General features: G+C 45.4%; 1 protein-coding gene across 1 annotated transcript in view; it reads left to right on the top strand.

Moving 5' to 3' along the window:
- The window catches only part of LOC126474256 (uncharacterized), a 168453-nt gene that overhangs the window by 76543 nt on the left and 72560 nt on the right, over window positions 1-19350 (top strand). Inside the window, exons 6-7 of the mRNA XM_050101721.1 lie at window positions 9040-9136; window positions 19130-19332. Coding sequence (XP_049957678.1) covers window positions 9040-9136; window positions 19130-19332 — 300 coding nt within the window. The remainder of the gene's footprint in view (window positions 1-9039; window positions 9137-19129; window positions 19333-19350) is intronic.

Below are 19350 nucleotides of genomic sequence, written 5' to 3' on the forward strand. Positions count from 1 at the left end.
GAAAGGGACCCAAGACGAGTGTCAAATCTTCTCTATTGCAGTCAAGATTTGCTGCTGTCAGTCCGTTTCAACCAATCTTCGAGTGAACACTATGAAGAAAACTGCATGAATAGGATGTTTGGAGTCGCATACCTCCCAAAACAACATTCCTCAGAGCGGAACATACAGCTGAACGCTTTCAATAGGCTAAAAAACACAGTAACTGGGCAGTAGCTGATTGAGGGTGCATAGTATGCGAGTCGCGATGTGGCCCATTTCCAAATGATCCACTGTCAGGTACAGCGACGGCCCAAAAGGCTTTTAAACCGTAGCGTGTGGAGGATATAGTCCATACTACCGTTGGTTCTGTGATGTTTTGGACGTGTTTTTCCTTTTTTCCTTACCGTAAACATGTAACAGGTTTTCAAACTGCTTGGCAGATTAAAACTGTGTGCTGGATCGGGACTCGAACCTGGACCTTTGGCCTTTGCTGGGATGTGGTATACCTACTGAGCGATCAAAGACGCCAAACGACCCACCCTCACAGCTCTTTTTCCGCCAGTACCTCTTCTTCTACCTTTCGAAGTTAAAATAAAAAAAGGTCAAATGTGTGTGAAATCTTATGGGACTTAACTGCTAAGGTCATCAGTCCCTAAGCTTACACACTACTTAACCTAAATTATCCTAAGAACAAACACACACACCCGTGCCCGAGGGAGGACTCGAACATCCGCCGGGACCAGCCACACAGTCCATGACTGCAGCGCCTTAGAGAACTTAAAATTAGCGCACACTCTGCTGCAGAGTGAAAATTCTTTCTACTGCACCAGGATGTGTATTTCAGCATACTCGGTGGCCAAGTGTTACTGCCTTTTTTTCTACACCTTCATGATAGGTATACTGTGACCACTCCTGCCTCGCAGTATGATCAGAGAGCTGCACATACGTACGTTCTGGTTTGACAAAGACTCGCGATCCCTAATGGCGCCTCGACTGGCCCACTAAACCACCCGATCGCAATGTCGTAATAAATATCTAGGACTATTTGAAACAGCAGCTGGAACATACCAGTCAACATTCTCGCAATTTGGCAGCTCTACGGGACCTAATCAGCGATGAGTGTCTTCAGCTGATTGTGGCATACCTGAAGAAACTCGTGGACTCTTTATCGGCGAGCAGATCCCGTTGTCAGCCCTAGAAGCGGTGTTACGCGGTAATTTGCTGCTGTCTCCTGGGGTGATTAAGCTTTTGCCCGGTGTGCTTACCCCATACTGTGTGTACCTAAAGCGAAATGTGTTGCTTTATTCTGCATGTTCCCACTGCCTATTGTGTAGTGAAGTTACCTGCTGGGGTAGTGCATCTAAGGTAAGTAAAGTGTTTATTTACCAGAGGAATACTGAGTAAAACAGACAAGAGCCCATCCGCCAGAGTTCCTTTCAAGATCTTGGAAAGTTTATGCTCACTTACCAGTACATTTACTCCTTAATGGTTTCTGTTGCTGACAGCCAAAATCAGTATCACTGAACTCTGATCTATACAAAAGCAATACAAGGCACAAAAACGATTTCCATATAGATTTTGCCTCCTTCTCTAGGATCCAGAGCTGAGTTATGTGCTCTAGTGTTAAGGTACACATCAAGCTCCTATCCAATATAAAACAAGAAATTGGAAATCTTACGGGTTCAAAGAAAACTCAGACGTACCTCATTAACTAGTCCTTCTCGAAATATGATTATCTGTATTCCAGAACTGTTCATTGTAAGGCTACATGACACGTAGTAATGCGTTGTAAACCCATCCTTCTTATTGTATATGTGGCTAATTATGACGGGCAGCTCAAATGAAAACTGTACACCCGCCACAACGGGACCGGGGAATGATTCCATTTAAAAGTTCTCTCCACACGCATTAAGACATTTATCCCACTTCGAGACGAGACGATCAGTTCCTGTTTCGTAGAACGGGATCCGCCGCCGGTGGATCCACAACCGCACCCACTCTTGCTTTTCCTCGTTGGACTGAAACCGAAGTCCACGCACCTTTCTTCACGTCGCCAAAGATATGAATATAACGCGGTCAGAGATCCGGACTATGAGGAGGATGTTGCAGTGTTTCGCAAGCAAATCGCTGATGCGTAGCCTTCGCCTGATTGCCGATGTGGGGGCTGGCGTTATCGTGCAACAAGATGATTCCGTCCGACAGCATTCCGGCAGCCCAAACCAAACGGCAAAACCACATCTCCCACGCCAAAGAAACCCAAAGCTTTTTACACAAGTCCCGGTAAGGTCACGATTGTCCTGTTGGACGATAACGCCCGCCTCCGCACTGCTAATCGTGCGAAGGCTGCGCTTCAGCGATTTGGTTGGGAAACACTGTAACATCCTCCGCAGAGCTCGGATCATTCACAATGTGGTTTTCACATATTTGGTGATCTAAAGAAAGACCTATGTGGACGTCGGTTTCAATCGCACGAGTAAGTGCAAGACTGGGTGCAGTTGTGGATCCGTCAGCGACCGCCCGCATTCTACGAAAGAGATATTGATTGTCTCACCTCGCAGGGGGGTACATGTCTTAACGCGTATAGTGATTACTTTTGAATGGAACCATTCCATGGTCCCTTGTGGCAGCTGTTAGGTTTTCATTTGACCGTCCCTTACACTTCATTTGAATAACACAAATATATTCCTAATAGGAGAGAAGCAGCAGTCATTTTATGTAACTGTAGAAAGCAACCTCTTTTCTAGCTAAAGACTTTCCTGCTAATTTATTACAGAACATTTAGCTGACGAAAGCTAATGAAACAGGAAGATTTCAATAAATTATTGGTTGTGGAATAACTAATTATTACTATGTTACTGCATATCACTTTAAGGTACAAGCCGGCACGTTAGCTCAGCCTGTTCGGTCAGAGGGCCGCTGGCCCTCTCTAATAATAATAAAAAAAAACTGAGTAAGGGAATCAACGATCAACTTTATTGGATGTCCTGTGACCTCCGCCCAGACCAAACGCAACGAACATTACGGAAAAAAAATCCGTCTGAGCCACCGAGGACACAGACGAGTAGCCCGACTGAAGGGACTTATGCCTTGCACGCTTCCCGTGGGACCCACAGCGCCATCTATCACAAAGCGAAAAAAGTGGTCCAACAAAAACATTTATATTTCTTTACGTACTACACGAATATGTAATAAAAATGGGGGTCCCTGTTTAAAAAAAATGCAGTTGATATCCTTATGACCTATGGCAGCGCCATCTAGCGGGCCAACCATAGCGCCATCTGGTTTCCCCCTTCAAGCTCGACGAGTTTCGTTCTCTGTAGTTTTTTCGTTTGACGCTTTTTTCATGAGATATTTGGCCCAGTCACGATCAATGGACCACCCTGTATATATACTACGCTGACGGGAAAAAATCGCAACTCCAAACGAAATTCATGTCGAGTAATAAAAATTCGGGAATGCATTCGTCTAGGTTACATATTTAAGTTATTAACATAGCAAGATTACAGATAAAGGTAAGCGATAGATAAGCCTTGCAAATGTGAAATGCTGCTACTGTACATCAGTAACCGATGTAGCCGCCAGAATGTTGAATGCAAGCATGCAAACGCACACACATTGTGTTGCACAGGTGCCTGATGTCAGTTTGTGGGACTGAATTCCGTGCCTGTGGACTTGGTCGGCCAACACAGGGACGGTTGTTACTATTTGTGGATGACGCTGGAGTTATCATCGATGATGACCGTGTACGCACGAGTGGAGACAGGTCTGGTATCGGGCAGGCTAAGTCCACAAATCGACAATCCGTGGAGCATGCTGGGCTACAATAGCAGTTTTTGGGCTAGCGTTATCCTGCTGGAAAACACCTCCTGGAATGCTGTTCGGAAATGGCAGCACAGGAGGTGTAACCACCAGAATGACGTACAGATCTGGAGTCAGGAACGCAGGAGAACCACGAGGGTACTCCTGCTTGTAACCGCTCAGTGTCATTCAATACGATCACGACGACACCCCTCGATCGACGTTAACACTCGTGGTGTCACTCGCCTTCATACATGGCAGTGGACGTTTGAAAATTCGTGACGCTAGCTCAATTCTCGTCAATTGATTTAAATGTATTTCCCGGCTGACTCTTAATTCAATTACTGCCACGGGGGTGAGGAGAAAGAACACATCCTGGTGGTACCAGCATTATGCGTATTTAGATGTTCGATTAATCTGAATGGTTTGCAGTGTTCCAGCGATTCTATTCGAACTATTTTCGCAGATAAACATGCAAGTACGTAATGGATGTTCAGTTTCTCAATATAGTTCGTCGCACTCACACATTATACATCCGCTGTAACAATTTCATGCATTTACATTTTTTTTTTTTTTGTGTCCCACAATATTGGTTGGCTAAATATTATGGCGATACGTTGCATACAACTTCCACAGATATTGTTTATCATGTAGTTAAGACTACGTAATGAAGCCAACCAAAATCGTGGATAAAATTGAAATGTAGTTTGTTTATTAACGCTTCTCTTTTCACTAATTAAATATGAAATATGAATCGGGATTGGAGGTGATGATCCTATCCTTCTTTTTTAGTATTTTAGGTCCCCGTTAATTAATATCTGGTAGTTAATACGCAAACTATTTTTTATGCTGGAGCGTTGTTTGTATCACTTACCCCCGCAACCGTCTAAGGATAAGATTCTATTAATGTTCCGCGCACACGCGTTTCACCATTTTATAAAATGCAGAATTACGTAAACTATAGCTTTCTGTTGGGCACAACTTTCGTGGGTTCCACAACCATAATAGTTTCCCAAGAGTATTTTTCCCAGCTAATACAAAGTTCGAAGTATGTTGTCGGATTCATTTTCACTTCACCCGACAATAAACGTCTCTGATCACTTCGTCACACGTAATGTATTTTAAACGTGCTTGAAGAGTCTTTAAATAATCTCCTTAACGAATTTCGCAGTCGCGTACCACTTTTTCATCGACTAGCCCGATCGCGATAATTGAAGGTAGAGAGCTCAATAATGTGTTACATGTTCTTTTATATGTATTAAAAAACAAACGGGCTCCTATATCTTTCTGTCCCGCTTGGTCTTAGCTACTTTGCTTTTTATTACTTTTCATTATATTGCTTCTTAGTAATACTGAGCAGTTATTAAAGTTTCGTATTACTTTCCCCTTTTTAATTCTTCCCCGATTTCAATTAATATGATGCTAATTGACACGCCTGCCGCAAAGTACCGTTAAATGCTGCCATACGAAATCGCACCACAGACAATAACTCGTGGTGTGTCTAGCACGCAGATAAGTTGGTTGCTGGCCTCAAGTGGTTTCCTTCTAATCAACACACTGCCATCACTGGCACCGAGGCAGAACCAGCTTTCTTCAGAAATCACAACAGACTTCCACCCTGCCCCCCAACGAGCTCACGCGTGGTAACACCGAAGTAGCGGTGCCATCTGTTGCTCAAATTGCTGCTGCAGATGCAGTATGTGGCGCCAGAGGCATACTCCGAATGCGATGGTCTTCCCTGTCGGTAGTGCCACGTGGTCGTCCGGAGCTGGTCTTCTTGCGACAGTCCTTTCTCGTGTACACTGCTGCCAGCAATAGCGTACTGTGGCTATATTCCTGGTAAACCTTTCTGCAGTATCACAGAAGGAACATCCAGCTTGTCATATTCTTATTGCACCATATCCTTCAAACTCAGTAAGTTGTTGGTAATGACATCTTTGTTGCCTTAAAGGAATTCTTGACTAACATCAACTCACCACGTCCAAACCCGAAGGTAGATAACGCTCACGACCATTACAATGTGTATTTAAAGCACCTCTAACGTGCGTCTTTATAGTAGGGATGCTAGCGCCCCTCTTTTGGGACTGGCGCGAGATATGAGTAGACATCATCTTTCAGATACAGAAACACACCTACCAAGTTTCGATTATGTCACACAACTTCTTCTTGGTGCTGCGATTTTTTATGGTCAGTTTGTTAAGTCATGAGGGCGTCGCAAAACTTTTTTTACCAGTTAATACACTAATGATAGTAACAAAATAAAATTAATGCCGTTAGCGATAAACACAACAAAAAATTGGTGTTAAAGTTGTAGACGAAGTGAAGGAAATCTGCTCCCTTCGTAGCAAAATAAAGCAGGACGAACGAAGCAAGGATGACGCAAGAAACAGACGAGTAGAGGCAAACAGGGAGTTCCCGCCTGAGAGAAGCCTACTGGTTTCAAACATAGGACTTAATTTGAGGAAGAAATTCCGAGAATATTCGCCTGAAGCACAGTTGAAACATCCCCTTGAAAAAATTATGAATGACTGTGCTGGTAAACTTCTACGTTATTTGATTTTCAAACATCTGAGCAAAACTCAACGTACTCAAACAGTTTTCTCTTTACTTATTCTGATCATCACTAAACTGACACACAATATATTTTAGCGCAAAGCAGTCTGACTTTTAATAATCCCTACAAAAGAATGGCCCTGACTATAACAATAACCTATACCTTTCATGAATCACTTGCCCCACAAAAATCTTCGTTACTCGAACTACTGCAATAAAGCGAGCGCCAATACTGCCAGCTAAATAAAAGATTCTAACTACTGAAGACACTAACTACTGATAGGCATAGTTAGCAAATGAAAGATTTTAATAGAGAACAAACAATGTATTTACCTTAATAATATTCAAAAGTCATCATGTATATCTATCAATTCATGACAACCATCTTACAAGTTTCCTTTTTCTGGCGATCACACGTCCAGATCGTCCGTTCACAGTAACCTGTCAAAATTCTGGCATCTCTCTCTCCACATCCACCACTGCTGGCAGCTCACCTCCAACTGCCCAAAGCTACGCGCTGTTCACATCCATCTGCCCAACACTACAATAGCGAATATTACAACAATGAGTCCAGCCACCCACAGACTGAACACAGCGCAGTCAGCGATTTTCATACAGCGCGCTACGTGGCGTTACCAACATAAAAACCTAAACAGCCTACTTACACAGTATTGTATGATAGTGAATCGTTGACCTTGGGAAAACTGAAAAAGGAAGAAAATGAAAGCGTTTGAAGTGTGGTGGTGTTGGAAGGTTTTGAAAAGTATGTGGATACGGGAAGAAGAGGTTCTCGAAAGAATCTGAGAGGAAAGGAATATTTGGTAAACACATAGTAGACGAAGGGATGGGATGAGAGTAAATGTTTTAACATATAAGGGTATAACTTCCACGGTAGGAGAGGGCAAAAACTACCAGGTGATCAAAAAATCAGTAAAAATTTGAAAACTTAATAAAGCACGGAATTATGTAGATGGAGAGGTAAAAATTGACACACATGCTTGGAATGACAAGGGGTTTTATTAGAAAAAAAACGAAGTTCACAAAATGTCCGACAAATAGCGCTGGACAGCAAAACGTCAGTGATTGCGCATGACAATCGAGTATAAAATGATGTTGACGTTACCTGAAATGCGCTTTCAGTGAAGCTGTATTATCAGAATGGGGAATGTGCTAGTTCAATGTTACGATCCTATCGTCATACGAAGGAGATTCGAACGGGTAAAGGTCTGTTGACAAATGCAGCTGTGGCGAGAATGATTTCGAAGTTCGAAGCCACGGGTTGTTTAGACGATAGACCCCGTAGTGGCCGACCGGGCACAAGGCGTAATGCTGCTGAGACAGTTCAGAAAGAAATGGAGACTGTAGCGGGTTCGGCTATGCACGGGGAAGTCAGCGCTCGTGCAGTCGCACGTCGCACCGGCATTCCATACACTACTGTTTGGTTGGCACTTCGGCGTACCCTCCGATGCTATCCGTACAAAATCCATCGGCATCATGAACTGTTACCTGGCGATTTAGTGAAGCGGAGGGCATTTGCGGTGTGGGCGTTTCAAAGATGGTGGAAGATGACGATTGGTTGAGTAACATGTTGTTGACCGATGAAGCTCATTTCACGCTCCGAGGATCTGTCAACGACCACAACTGCAGAATTTGGGCTACCGAAAATCCTAGAACTGTCGTGGAAACTCCATTGCACGACGGGAAAGACACGGTATGGGTTGTATTTACCACATCTACCGTTATCGGGCCTTTTAACTTCGAGCAAATGCGTGATTCTGATTTTGTATCTGCTAACGTGACGGGTGAGAGGTACGCCGATATGCTACATAATCGCATGATCCCCAGCCTGGCTGATCAACACCTGCTGGAACGTACGATGTTTATCCAGGATGGCGCTCCACCCCATATTGCTAGACGCGTGAAAGATCTCTTGCGCGCGTCGTTTGGTGATGATCGTGTGCTCAGCCGCCACTTTCGTCATGCTTGGCCTCCCAGGTCCCCAGACCTCAGTCCGTGCGATTATTGGCTTTGGGGTTACCTGAAGTCGCAAGTGTATCGTGATCGACCGACATCTCTAGGTATGCTGAAAGACAACATTCGACGCCAGTGCCTCACCATAATACCGGACATGCTTTACAGTGCTATTCACAACATTATTCCTCGACTACGGCTATTGTTGCGGAATGATGGTGGACATATCGAGCATTTCCTGTAAAGAACATAATCTTTGCTTTGTCTTACTTTGTTATGCTAATTATTGCTATTCAGATCAGATGAAGCGCCATCTGTCGAACATTTTTTGAGCTTTTGCATTTTTTTGGTTCTAAGCCCCATGTCATTCCAAGCATGTGTATCAATTTGTACCCGTCTATCTACATTATTCCGTGATTTATTCAGTTTTCAAATTTATACTAACTTTTTGATCACCCAGTATATAGGAAGACACAGACAGGAACATGTCTAACAAATGATCGAAGGCGTCGGGTGTAAGTGCTACTCTCAGATGAAGAGATTGGCACGGGAGAGGAAGTCACGGCGGGGCTTGTCAAATCAGCCAGAAGACAAAGGTAATAATGATAAGGAGACATCAAGCGTTTGCTTAATGTCGTCCTATGGGTAAACTACACCAAATGTAAGCAATTTGTAGGCTAGCCTGTTGAAGGTGTGTGGTGAGGACGACGCTAATGGTGCGCCTGTGTCGGTTTGCAGCTGCCGTTTGACGAGCTGACGGAGGAGGAGCGGATCCGGCACGAGGCCCAGGAGAAGAAGCGCCTGGCTGCGCTCGCCAAGGAGCAGGCGGCGCAAGGTGAGTTCCGTCTGCCACGGGTAGACCCTCCAGTAGTGTGGGGTCTCCAATGCTGCCAGCCTGGTATACACATTCGAATCTACATCTGCAGCTGGGTCTACACTCCGCAAGTCAATGCGCGGAGTGTGGCATGGGAACGCAGGGTGTACAGTCCACTTTTCTTCCTTTGTCTGCCCCATTTCCTGCTGGTAGGTGAGATGAAACTGTCGGTATCCAGTGTGGGATCAGTACCAGATAGGGTTGATAGAAGAAATAGAGAAGATCCAACGGAGAGCAGCGCGCTTCGTTACAGGATCATTTAGCAATCGCGAAAGCTTTACGGAGATGATAGATAAACTCCAGTGGAAGACTATGCAGGAGAGACGCTCAGTAGCTCGGTACGGGCTTTAGTTGAAGTTTCGAGAACATACCTTCACCGAGAAGTCAAGCAGTATATTGCTCCCTCCTTCGTACATCTCGTGAAGAGACCATGAGGATAAAATCAGAGAGATTAGAGCCCACACAGAGGCATACCGACAATCTCTCTTTCCACGAACAATACGAGACTGGAATAGAAGGGAGAACCGATACAGGTACTCAAAGTACCCTCCGCCATACACCGTCAGGTGACTTGCGGAGTATGGATGTAAATGTACATGTAGATGTATGGACCCTAATTTCTCTCAACATTTGTCCTGATCAGTCCGCGAGATGTAAGTTGGAGAAAGTAGTGTTCCTTGACTCATGTAGCAACGTGGGCTCTTTGACTGACATCCTTTTTGTAACGTTTCATACCGAATGTGTTGAGCATTTAAGTAATACTCTCACACTGGCTAACCAAACCCGCGAAGAATCGCTCGCCTATCCTTACAATCTATATCAATAATGGAAATTCCTGGAGGGAATAATACGTAAGGCCGGCCGCGGTGGCCGAGCGGTTCTAGGCGCTTCAGTCTGGAACCGCGCGACTGCTAAGGTCGCAGGTTCGAATCCTGCCTCGGGCATGGAAGTTTATGATGTCCTTAGGTTAGTTAGGTTTACGTAGTTCTAGGAGTTTTGCTATTTGGGGAGCAAAATAACTGATGATGGTCGAAGTAGAGAGGATATCAAATGTAGACTGGCAATGGCAAGGAAAGCGTTTCTGAAGAAGAGACATTTGTTAACATCGAGTATAGATTTAAGTGTCAGGAAGTCGTTTCTGAAAGTATTTGTATGGAGCGTAGCCATGTATGGAAGTGAAATGTGGACGATAACTAGTTTGGACCAGAAGAGAATAGAAGCTTTCGAAATGTGGTGCTACAGAAGAATGCTGAAGATTAGATGGGTAGATCATATAACTAATGAGGAGGTATTGAATAGGATTGCTGAGAAGAGAAGTTTGTGGCACAACTTGACTAGAAGAAGGGATCGGCTGGTAGAGCATGTTCTGAGGCATCAAGGGATCACCAGTTTAGTATTGGAAGGCAACGTGGAAGGTAATAATCATAGAGGGAGACCAAGAGATGAATACACTAAACAAATTCAGAAGGATGTAGGTTGCAGTAGGTACTGGGAGATGAAGAAGCTTGCACAGGATAGAGTAGCATGGAGAGCTGCATCAAACCAGTCTCAGGACTGAAGACCACAACAACAACAAAGTTCTAGGGGACTAATGACCTCAGATGTTAAGTCTCATAGTGCTCAGAGCCACTTGAACCATTTTTGAATAATACGTAAAATAAAGGAAAGGCAACCCGTCCACCTCTAGCTGACTGATCCGTGGCGCATGGAAGCACAAAAAAGGAAACAGTATTTACACTATCTTTCGTGATCTTGCATTTCCTCTGGCAAAAATATCCACAACACACAAACATACACAACCGCTGCCTCGGCGAGACCAACTGTTGATCATCGGCTATTGAGAGCCCGCGAGGTTGAAGTGGGGAGACATTAGCGAAGGAAGCACGAGGCGAGGAGGCAGTAAGCATTTACTACCCTTTGAAAGACAGGGACGCACGTGAAAGCAGCCACGTTGTGTATTAGCTATGCTGCAGTTACAATGCACCATTCTTCATGGGCATGGCAAATAACCAACTGTGTAATCTCATCAATGGCCGTCACCAAAATGTGGCCAGCCGCAAACAGAACAATTCACTTGTCGAACATACTGTGCACCACAACACAAATGATTTTAACAGCTGCTTCACTGCACGAGCGATTTTGATACTCCTTTCCAGCACTAGTTTCTCTGAACTGTGCTTCTGGGAATTGTCTCTCGAGCACATTCCGCACTCTCAAAATACCGCTGGTCTGCACTTCTGCTAGCCTGTTTCCCAATGCCTCGCATTTTCTGCTCTGTCAAAATCACTCCTTTCCTCTTCACATTTACTGCCTTCTCCGACCACTCTTCATTGTCCTCTCTCCCCTCAATGTGGGCTCTTTCTCTCTCTCTCCCTCCCTAATTTTTTCTTTTTCCAGCAGTCTTTGTTTCTCTCTTCCCTACCTGTCTCCCTTTTCTCCTCCATTTTCCTCTCCTTTCCACGCCTTCTTTCTCCTCCTCCCCCTCTTTCTCTCTTTACCTGTTTTTTGTTTTTTCTTCTACCCTCTGCACTTCTTTCGTCTTGTTGTGCACCCGCTAAGTCATCTATCGAAAGACATGCCTCAACTTCCGTTCTAAATCTCTCGTCGCTACGTGCGTCTTATTACTCCCCACCTTCATCTTATAGACAATTGCTGTCAATAACCGACAATCAAAAGTCAGTCTTGCCGCGAGTTTGTGCTTTTGCGTGTCTTTGTTGCTGTGAGTGTGTGTTTGTGTGTGTGTGTATATTTTTTATAGAGAAAGTGCATGAGCTCGATAGCCAGTGTAAATGTTGTGTCCTTTTGTGTGTTTCTATGCACCACTCTTCAGCCAGCTGTAGGTGGGTGATTCCCTTTCCTTTATCTTACGTAGTATTATGTATTATCTTTACAATCTGTCCTATCCCTTCCTTTAATCGAACCTGATACGGATCCTACACCGACAAACAGTATTCAAGTAAGTGCATTCTTTCGTGTGTGAATTAAATTTCCTCAGGACTCTTTCAAAAATGTGAATTCGACACCTGCCTTACCTGTGTCTACATTTATGTGGAGGTTCTACTTTAAATCACCCCAGACAGAAACTGCCAGATACTGGAAGAGTGTGACTGATTCCAGCGATCAATTGCCAATCATATAGTCAGACGATATCGCATCTTTTTGCCTAGCTACAAACATTGCGTTGCATTTATTTATGTTCTCCCTCAGCTGGGAATGTTTTCTCCATTCACTGTTCATATATTCTGAATACGCATTGTTTAACCCTTCGATTAATGGGCTACACATCCTCTGTCAGAAGCTTGTCTGGTCTTCCACCACACATACCGACACCTGCCCTGCGGCTGGGGGCAAGATCGATGGGACGACGTTAATCATTTCCATTCATCGTTGGGTCATTCTGCATGGCGTCGGCAGAACTTTCGATGTCCTAATACTTTCTTGGCAGCCATGAGGGGCTTGGGAATCATCGCCTGGCCGGAATTCACGCAGCTCGCATGGACCACGCTATGTTGATATAAACTGCAGGACTTGTTCAGGACAGTGTGACTCAAACGTGTGATTTTTATAGATGCTTGAAGATATTAGCAAGTAATTTCCTTGGATTTTGGGGGTTATGTATCTCCGAATAGTTTAGAATAAGAGGCTTTGGTCATCTATAGGAAAATTTGGGTTCGTATCAGAATTTATTAACACAGCATGCAACAAGAAAATGCTGCCAAATTCCTAGGACATATTTCTCATATATTACAAAAGAAAATGCTTCATTGCACATTAAAATTTCATAACCAGGATGGTTATCAAATATGAAATGGTACTTATTGTGCATAAGCGGTATAGAAAAAACAATAGATGATTAAAGATTGCTACTCACCATATAGCGGAGACGTTGAGTCTCAGACAGGTACAACAGAAAGACTACTAAACAAGTGAGCTTCCTGCTAGAAGGTCTTCTTCTGAAATAGACAATACACACGCGCACACACACACACACACACACACACACACCCATACACACCCACACCCACACACACACATAAACACACACACACACACACACACACACCCATACACACCCACACCCACACACACACATAAACACACACACACACACATATATATATACACTCCTGGAAATGGAAAAAAGAACACATTGACACCGGTGTGTCAGACCCACCATACTTGCTCCGGACACTGCGAGAGGGCTGTACAAGCAATGATCACACGCACGGCACAGCGGACACACCAGGAACCGCGGTGTTGGCCGTCGAATGGCGCTAGCTGCGCAGCATTTGTGCACCGCCGCCGTCAGTGTCAGCCAGTCTGCCGTGGCATACGGAGCTCCATCGCAGTCTTTAACACTGGTAGCATGCCGCGACAGCGTGGACGTGAACCGTATGTGCAGTTGACGGACTTTGAGCGAGGGCGTATAGTGGGCATGCGGGAGGCCGGGTGGACGTACCGCCGAATTGCTCAACACGTGGGGCGTGAGGTCTCCACAGTACATCGATGTTGTCGCCAGTGGTCGGCGGAAGGTGCACGTGCCCGTCGACCTGGGACCGGACCGCAGCGACGCACGGATGCACGCCAAGACCGTAGGATCCTACGCAGTGCCGTAGGGGACCGCACCGCCACTTCGCAGCAAATTAGGGACACTGTTGCTCCTGGGGTATCGGCGAGGACCATTCGCAACCGTCTCCATGAAGCTGGGCTACGGTCCCGCACACCGTTAGGCCGTCTTCCGCTCACGCCCCAACATCGTGCAGCCCGCCTCCAGTGGTGTCGCGACAGGCGTGAATGGAGGCACGAATGGAGACGTGTCGTCTTCAGCGATGAGAGTCGCTTCTGCCTTGGTGCCAATGATGGTCGTATGCGTGTTTGGCGCCGTGCAGGTGAGCGCCACAATCGGGACTGCATACGACCGAGGCACACAGGGCCAACACCCGGCATCATGGTGTGGGGAGCGATCTCCTACACTGGCCGTACACCACTGGTGATCGTCGAGGGGACACTGAATAGTGCACGGTACATCCAAACCGTCATCGAACCCATCGTTCTACCATTCCTAGACCGGCAAGGGAACATGCTGTTCCAACAGGACAATGCACGTCCGCATGTATCCCGTGCCACCCAACGTGCTCTAGAAGGTGTAAGTCAACTACCCTGGCCAGCAAGATCTCCGGATCTGTCCCCCATTGAGCATGTTTGGGACTGGATGAAGCGTCGTCTCACGCGGTCTGCACGTCCAGCACGAACGCTGGTCCAACTGAGGCGCCAGGTGGAAATGGCATGGCAAGCCGTTCCACAGGACTACATCCAGCATCTCTACGATCGTCTCCATGGGAGAATAGCAGCCTGCATTGCTGCGAAAGGTGGATATACACTGTACTAGTGCCGAAATTGTGCATGCTCTGTTGCCTGTGTCTATGTGCCTGTGGTTCTGTCAGTGTGATCATGTGATGTATCTGACCCCAGGAATGTGTCAATAAAGTTTCCCCTTCCTGGGACAATGAATTCACGGTGTTCTTATTTCAATTTCCAGGAGTGTATATATATTCATGCAAACAGAAGTCTCACATACACATGACCTCTGTCTCTGGCTCACGTGTTTACATGGAAACTGCATTGTTTAATAAATGATTAAATTTATAGCTGATTTGGATGTGTATAGGTTGCGAAATTTAGTACACAAAAAATGACTCTAACGTCGCTGGCCATCGAATCGAACTGATCTTGAATGAGAGATAGTGGTACGTCATTTCATGCTGATTCAACTTCCTGCCAGAATTCATTAGTGATAGTGACTGGCGAATGGTGGCGTGCCAGTCTCTCAGCAACCTCTTTTCTTTGCGTAGTAGATCTACTGTCCGTGGCATAAGCCTCTATGTCGAGGTATGTCAGGGATACATGCTCTCTAGGTCAGGGCAGCACAGACGGATGCGGTATTTCGTTATCTTGTTGAAAGATAGTGTCAGTGAGACCTTAGGGATAGGGCACAGCTACCACCCTTTACATGTTAGAATTGTAACGCCTGCTGTCCAGATTATCAGCTATATGAACCATTGTATATCCAAGGACACCTCATATTATCACGCCGGGTGTTGGATCCTTAGGACGATCATGCGTGCAGTCTATCATCGTTCGTTCTCTTCAGAGCCTCAATACACAGATACGTCCATTGTGTTGCTGCACACGAACTAGCACAGTCTGAAAAAGAGTAAGTGGTGCCACTCCGGTGTCCAAGGTTGTCGTTGGGCGCACCGCTGTCAGCACGCCTTTCTCTGCTGCCGTGTCAAGATAAGCTGCTACAGTGGTCGCCACGCTGGCAGTTCGTGGAGCAGCAGACTGCATCGCACTGTCTGTGTGGGTAGTTACTGCTGCGAATAAGGCCACTTCCTGACTCATACTACATGACGTATCTGTAATGTCCTCCATGGACGAGCAAGTATTATATCTGTCCTCTCTGGCGCTACTCGCGTGGCGCCACTGGGATCCTACGTGGCATTGAATATGCCCCACTGACCCCACCGGTCACACTTTCCCGTGACAGCTGCTGAGTCCCAACCAACATAAGCGAACATACTGCAGCACGATAAATACACTTTGCATAGGCCATGATCCTACTGCAGTCGAATTCCAACATGTGCTGGTTGACGTTAGTTCTTCTTACATGGGGAATTATAGCATCTTTTTACAAACAAGCAACATTTAAATACGATACCTAAACGAGAAACGAACTAGACAATCTTTCCATTGTATGTGGAATGTGTACTTTGTTGTTGTACTGAAATGATAATCAGTTGCGTATTCAAGCATGTTGTACACCTTTTTGACACCAATTTCACTTTCTTTGCTTGCCGGCTTCATGTTTTACAGTTCTTCATAGTACATAAATCATTTGAACCACACTGGAGCAGAGACAAACATCCTACAACATGAAAACCTTTTGTAGATGAAGTGTTTAAAATGACACCTGGTTACGTTTGGTTATGTTCAAGGCTGCTTAGAGCATCGTGTTTTCCAACCAACCTCAGCAGCCAAATGTATAATGATGTCTTAGACAATACTGCATCTGATCTGCTAGAAGATGTGCCTTCGCCAGTGTGACAAACATGTTCTTCATACTCGGTTGATATCACCCTCATGTCATTGTTAATCTCGTCGACTTCTAGAGATCACATTCCGCGACGGAGGAATATGAAGAGGGGGACCAGTTCCTTGACTTCCACGTTTTTTAGACCGTGAGCCATTACGCTTCTATTAATGGGGCAAGTTGAAAGCTCTTGTGTATCGAACCATGGAACGAAACGGAAGTATTATTTGTGCCAGTACTGTACAAGGCTGCGAAACCAAGTGCAAGACCTCAAGGATACATCAGCACAGCTGGGATTCAATGCAACGCAGATTGACGCATATATCAAGGCCAACGAGGGTCGTCAGGAACGCTTCATGCGCTATGGTGATACATTAGTTTCCTATGTGTTTCTCATGGTGTATTACGAAGGGCAATAGAAAACTTTTTTAATATATAAACAAAACGTTTCATTACTTGTGTCTATCAACATATTTTCTTCTTGTGTGTGTTAGGAATGTGTTCTGTTTAGCCGCATCTTTTTGTTACACCTTGTATGATTCGCTTGCGTCTGTAAGCTTCATAACAGATATTTACGAAAAAAATTGCCGAGAAGTTATTTTATTTAGACGATCGGTTTTGTTATCTGATTAATGTCATCTTCAGACCCCTATGCATTCCATGTACAGATAGTCAGATATATCGATACTTGCATAACCGGAGCCATCAGTATGATATCGTGAATTCGTTTGTGGAGTGTTTACTTCGTAGACTTGCCAACATAACAGATACCTCTAAACTGCGATGATGGCATGGTGTTCTATTCTATCAGACGTTTGCTCACTTATTTCCTGGTGGCCCAAATACATCGTTGTCTTATTGTCCGCATAATTTTGGTCGAGTAGAGAGCTGGAGTTAGCGGCGTACATGTTTGACTGTCTGACTTCAGGCCAACATCATGGGTTGCACCATTTCATAGAGTTCATAGAGAAAGAGAAAGAAGAAGACGGAGAGAGAGAGAGAGAGAGAGAGAGAGAGAGAGAGAGGGAGAGAGAGAGAGACAGAGAGAGAGAGAGAGAGAGAGAGAGAGAGGAGAGGGAGGGAGGGAGGTAGGGAGGGAGGAAGAGACGGGGGCCGGAGGCAGGGAGATGCAGTGTCGTCTGTGAGACCCTAAAGGCTTGTTCACCTACCTAACAGGGACCGAATTCCTCCGCCATTCTTCCTGCTGCGCGATTGTTGTGTCAAGCGTGTCTCTAGATGACGCAGTTGAGTACTTGTAGAGAACAGTTCTTTTAGAGAAAAGAAACGGTGAAGGCCTGTAGCCTTCTGCTCCTCTATAGCACCAGGAAGGCCACCAAATTCACTGACGAACTGATAACATTCAATAGGGTCACGTGACCTGATTCCATACGATGCAGTTGACAGGTTTGGGATTTAGCTGAGAACATATGTGCAAAGTCTGGTGCCAGGATCTCTACAGAGACCCCTGTTCTCGCTTTTTCAGCCGGAGTTTGATGACGGAAACCTTTCCTAGCACCGACATTCGAACTAGCTACTGGCACAACGAAGAGCCAGACGGTAGTGACTTCAGCCATTGCCGCAGTATCTTCTACATTCGCTTACGGAATGGTGTCATAGAACATTGTTCATGCCGAGGCGTTGGAACGGGGCTCGCATTGAGGAGAAAGAAGTTCAGTTCCTCATAGGGATATGCAGAATCAGGTTTCCCGTGGTTTCCCTGTATCACTAAATGAAAATGCCAACACGGTTTCTTTGAAAAGGATGCCACCTTTCCTCCAGCACTCTGTCCGGTCCATGCTTTTGCTCCATTTCTAATGACGTCATCGTCAGCGAGGTGTAAAATCCATAATCTTCCCCTTCACCGACGGAGTAGTCGTCATGTAGACAACGGGAAGGTTCCTTTAACAATGCTAAGATTCATACCTCCCTCATCCTAATCCAACCAAGCTACGAGATTTCCTTATAAGTACTTGGTTCAAATGGCTCTAAGCACTCTGGGACTTAACATCTCAGGGCATCAGTCCCTTAGAACTTAGAACTACTTAAACCTAACTAACCTAAGGACATCACACACATCCATTCCCGAGGCAGGATTCGAACCTGCGACCGTAGCACCAGCGCGGTTCCGGACTGAGCGCCTAGAACCGTACTAAGCAATCTTACTTTTCCTCGTGCATCACCACACAATAGCCAGCAGCCTTGACACATTGGATACACAAGTTCTCGTCTGACCACTGAAGTTAAGCAATGTTGGGTCCAGTTAGTATTTGAATCAGTGACCACCTGGGAGCCCTGGGTGCCATTGGCTCAGGGACAGGAAAATTGCTGTAGTGCCAATCAGCTGAAAGACTTGCACCAGATTGTGGATCTGTACAACATTAGTATTACCACAGATTAGATTCATTGCAGCTCATATAACAGCAATTAATCAGTCAGTCATCCACGCTGAAACGAAATTTACAGTGATAAGTGGAATAAAGACATTGACTTAGAGGTAGATATGAAGGGCTTATTTCAATAGTGGTACAAGTCCACATTACCTTCACTTTTCTGTCTATAATGCTTCTGAAATTAATGAGTTAAACAAACAGAAAGAAAGGTTCATCTCTAGCAAGTCACCATATGCTTGAATATTTCTGGTATCTCAACGGCAGATTTTTCAGCGCTCATTTAACTTTAGGACTCTGTATTTCAATATGAACAAAAATGGACGTGTGCCACTATTGAAATAAGTCCTTCGTGTGTTCTACGATAAGTAGGAACTTCCTTAAACCTCTACTAGGAATTTTGGCTCTTCGCTAAAGAGTACCATAGAATGGATTTGGCAGGAAGGTCGCAGTTTGTGTGGGTGTATGTGTGTGCAGAACAGGCTAGAAGGCGGGAGGAGCGCCGGAGGATGCGCTCGCTGAAGGAGTTGCTGCGCGCCGTGGGTCTGGTGGTGTACCTGCAGGCAGCGGACCCCGAGGCCTGCGAGCCCCGAGCGGACGTGCTGCGCAACCTGGAGGAGGCGGGCCTCCAGCCCAAGGAGCAGCTCTCCCTGGAGGTGCCCGCCGAGATCGCCGAGAAGGTAACCAATGTCCAATCC

The sequence above is a fragment of the Schistocerca serialis genome, chromosome 4, assembly GCF_023864345.2.
Source record: "Schistocerca serialis cubense isolate TAMUIC-IGC-003099 chromosome 4, iqSchSeri2.2, whole genome shotgun sequence".
NCBI lineage: Eukaryota > Metazoa > Arthropoda > Insecta > Orthoptera > Acrididae > Schistocerca > Schistocerca serialis.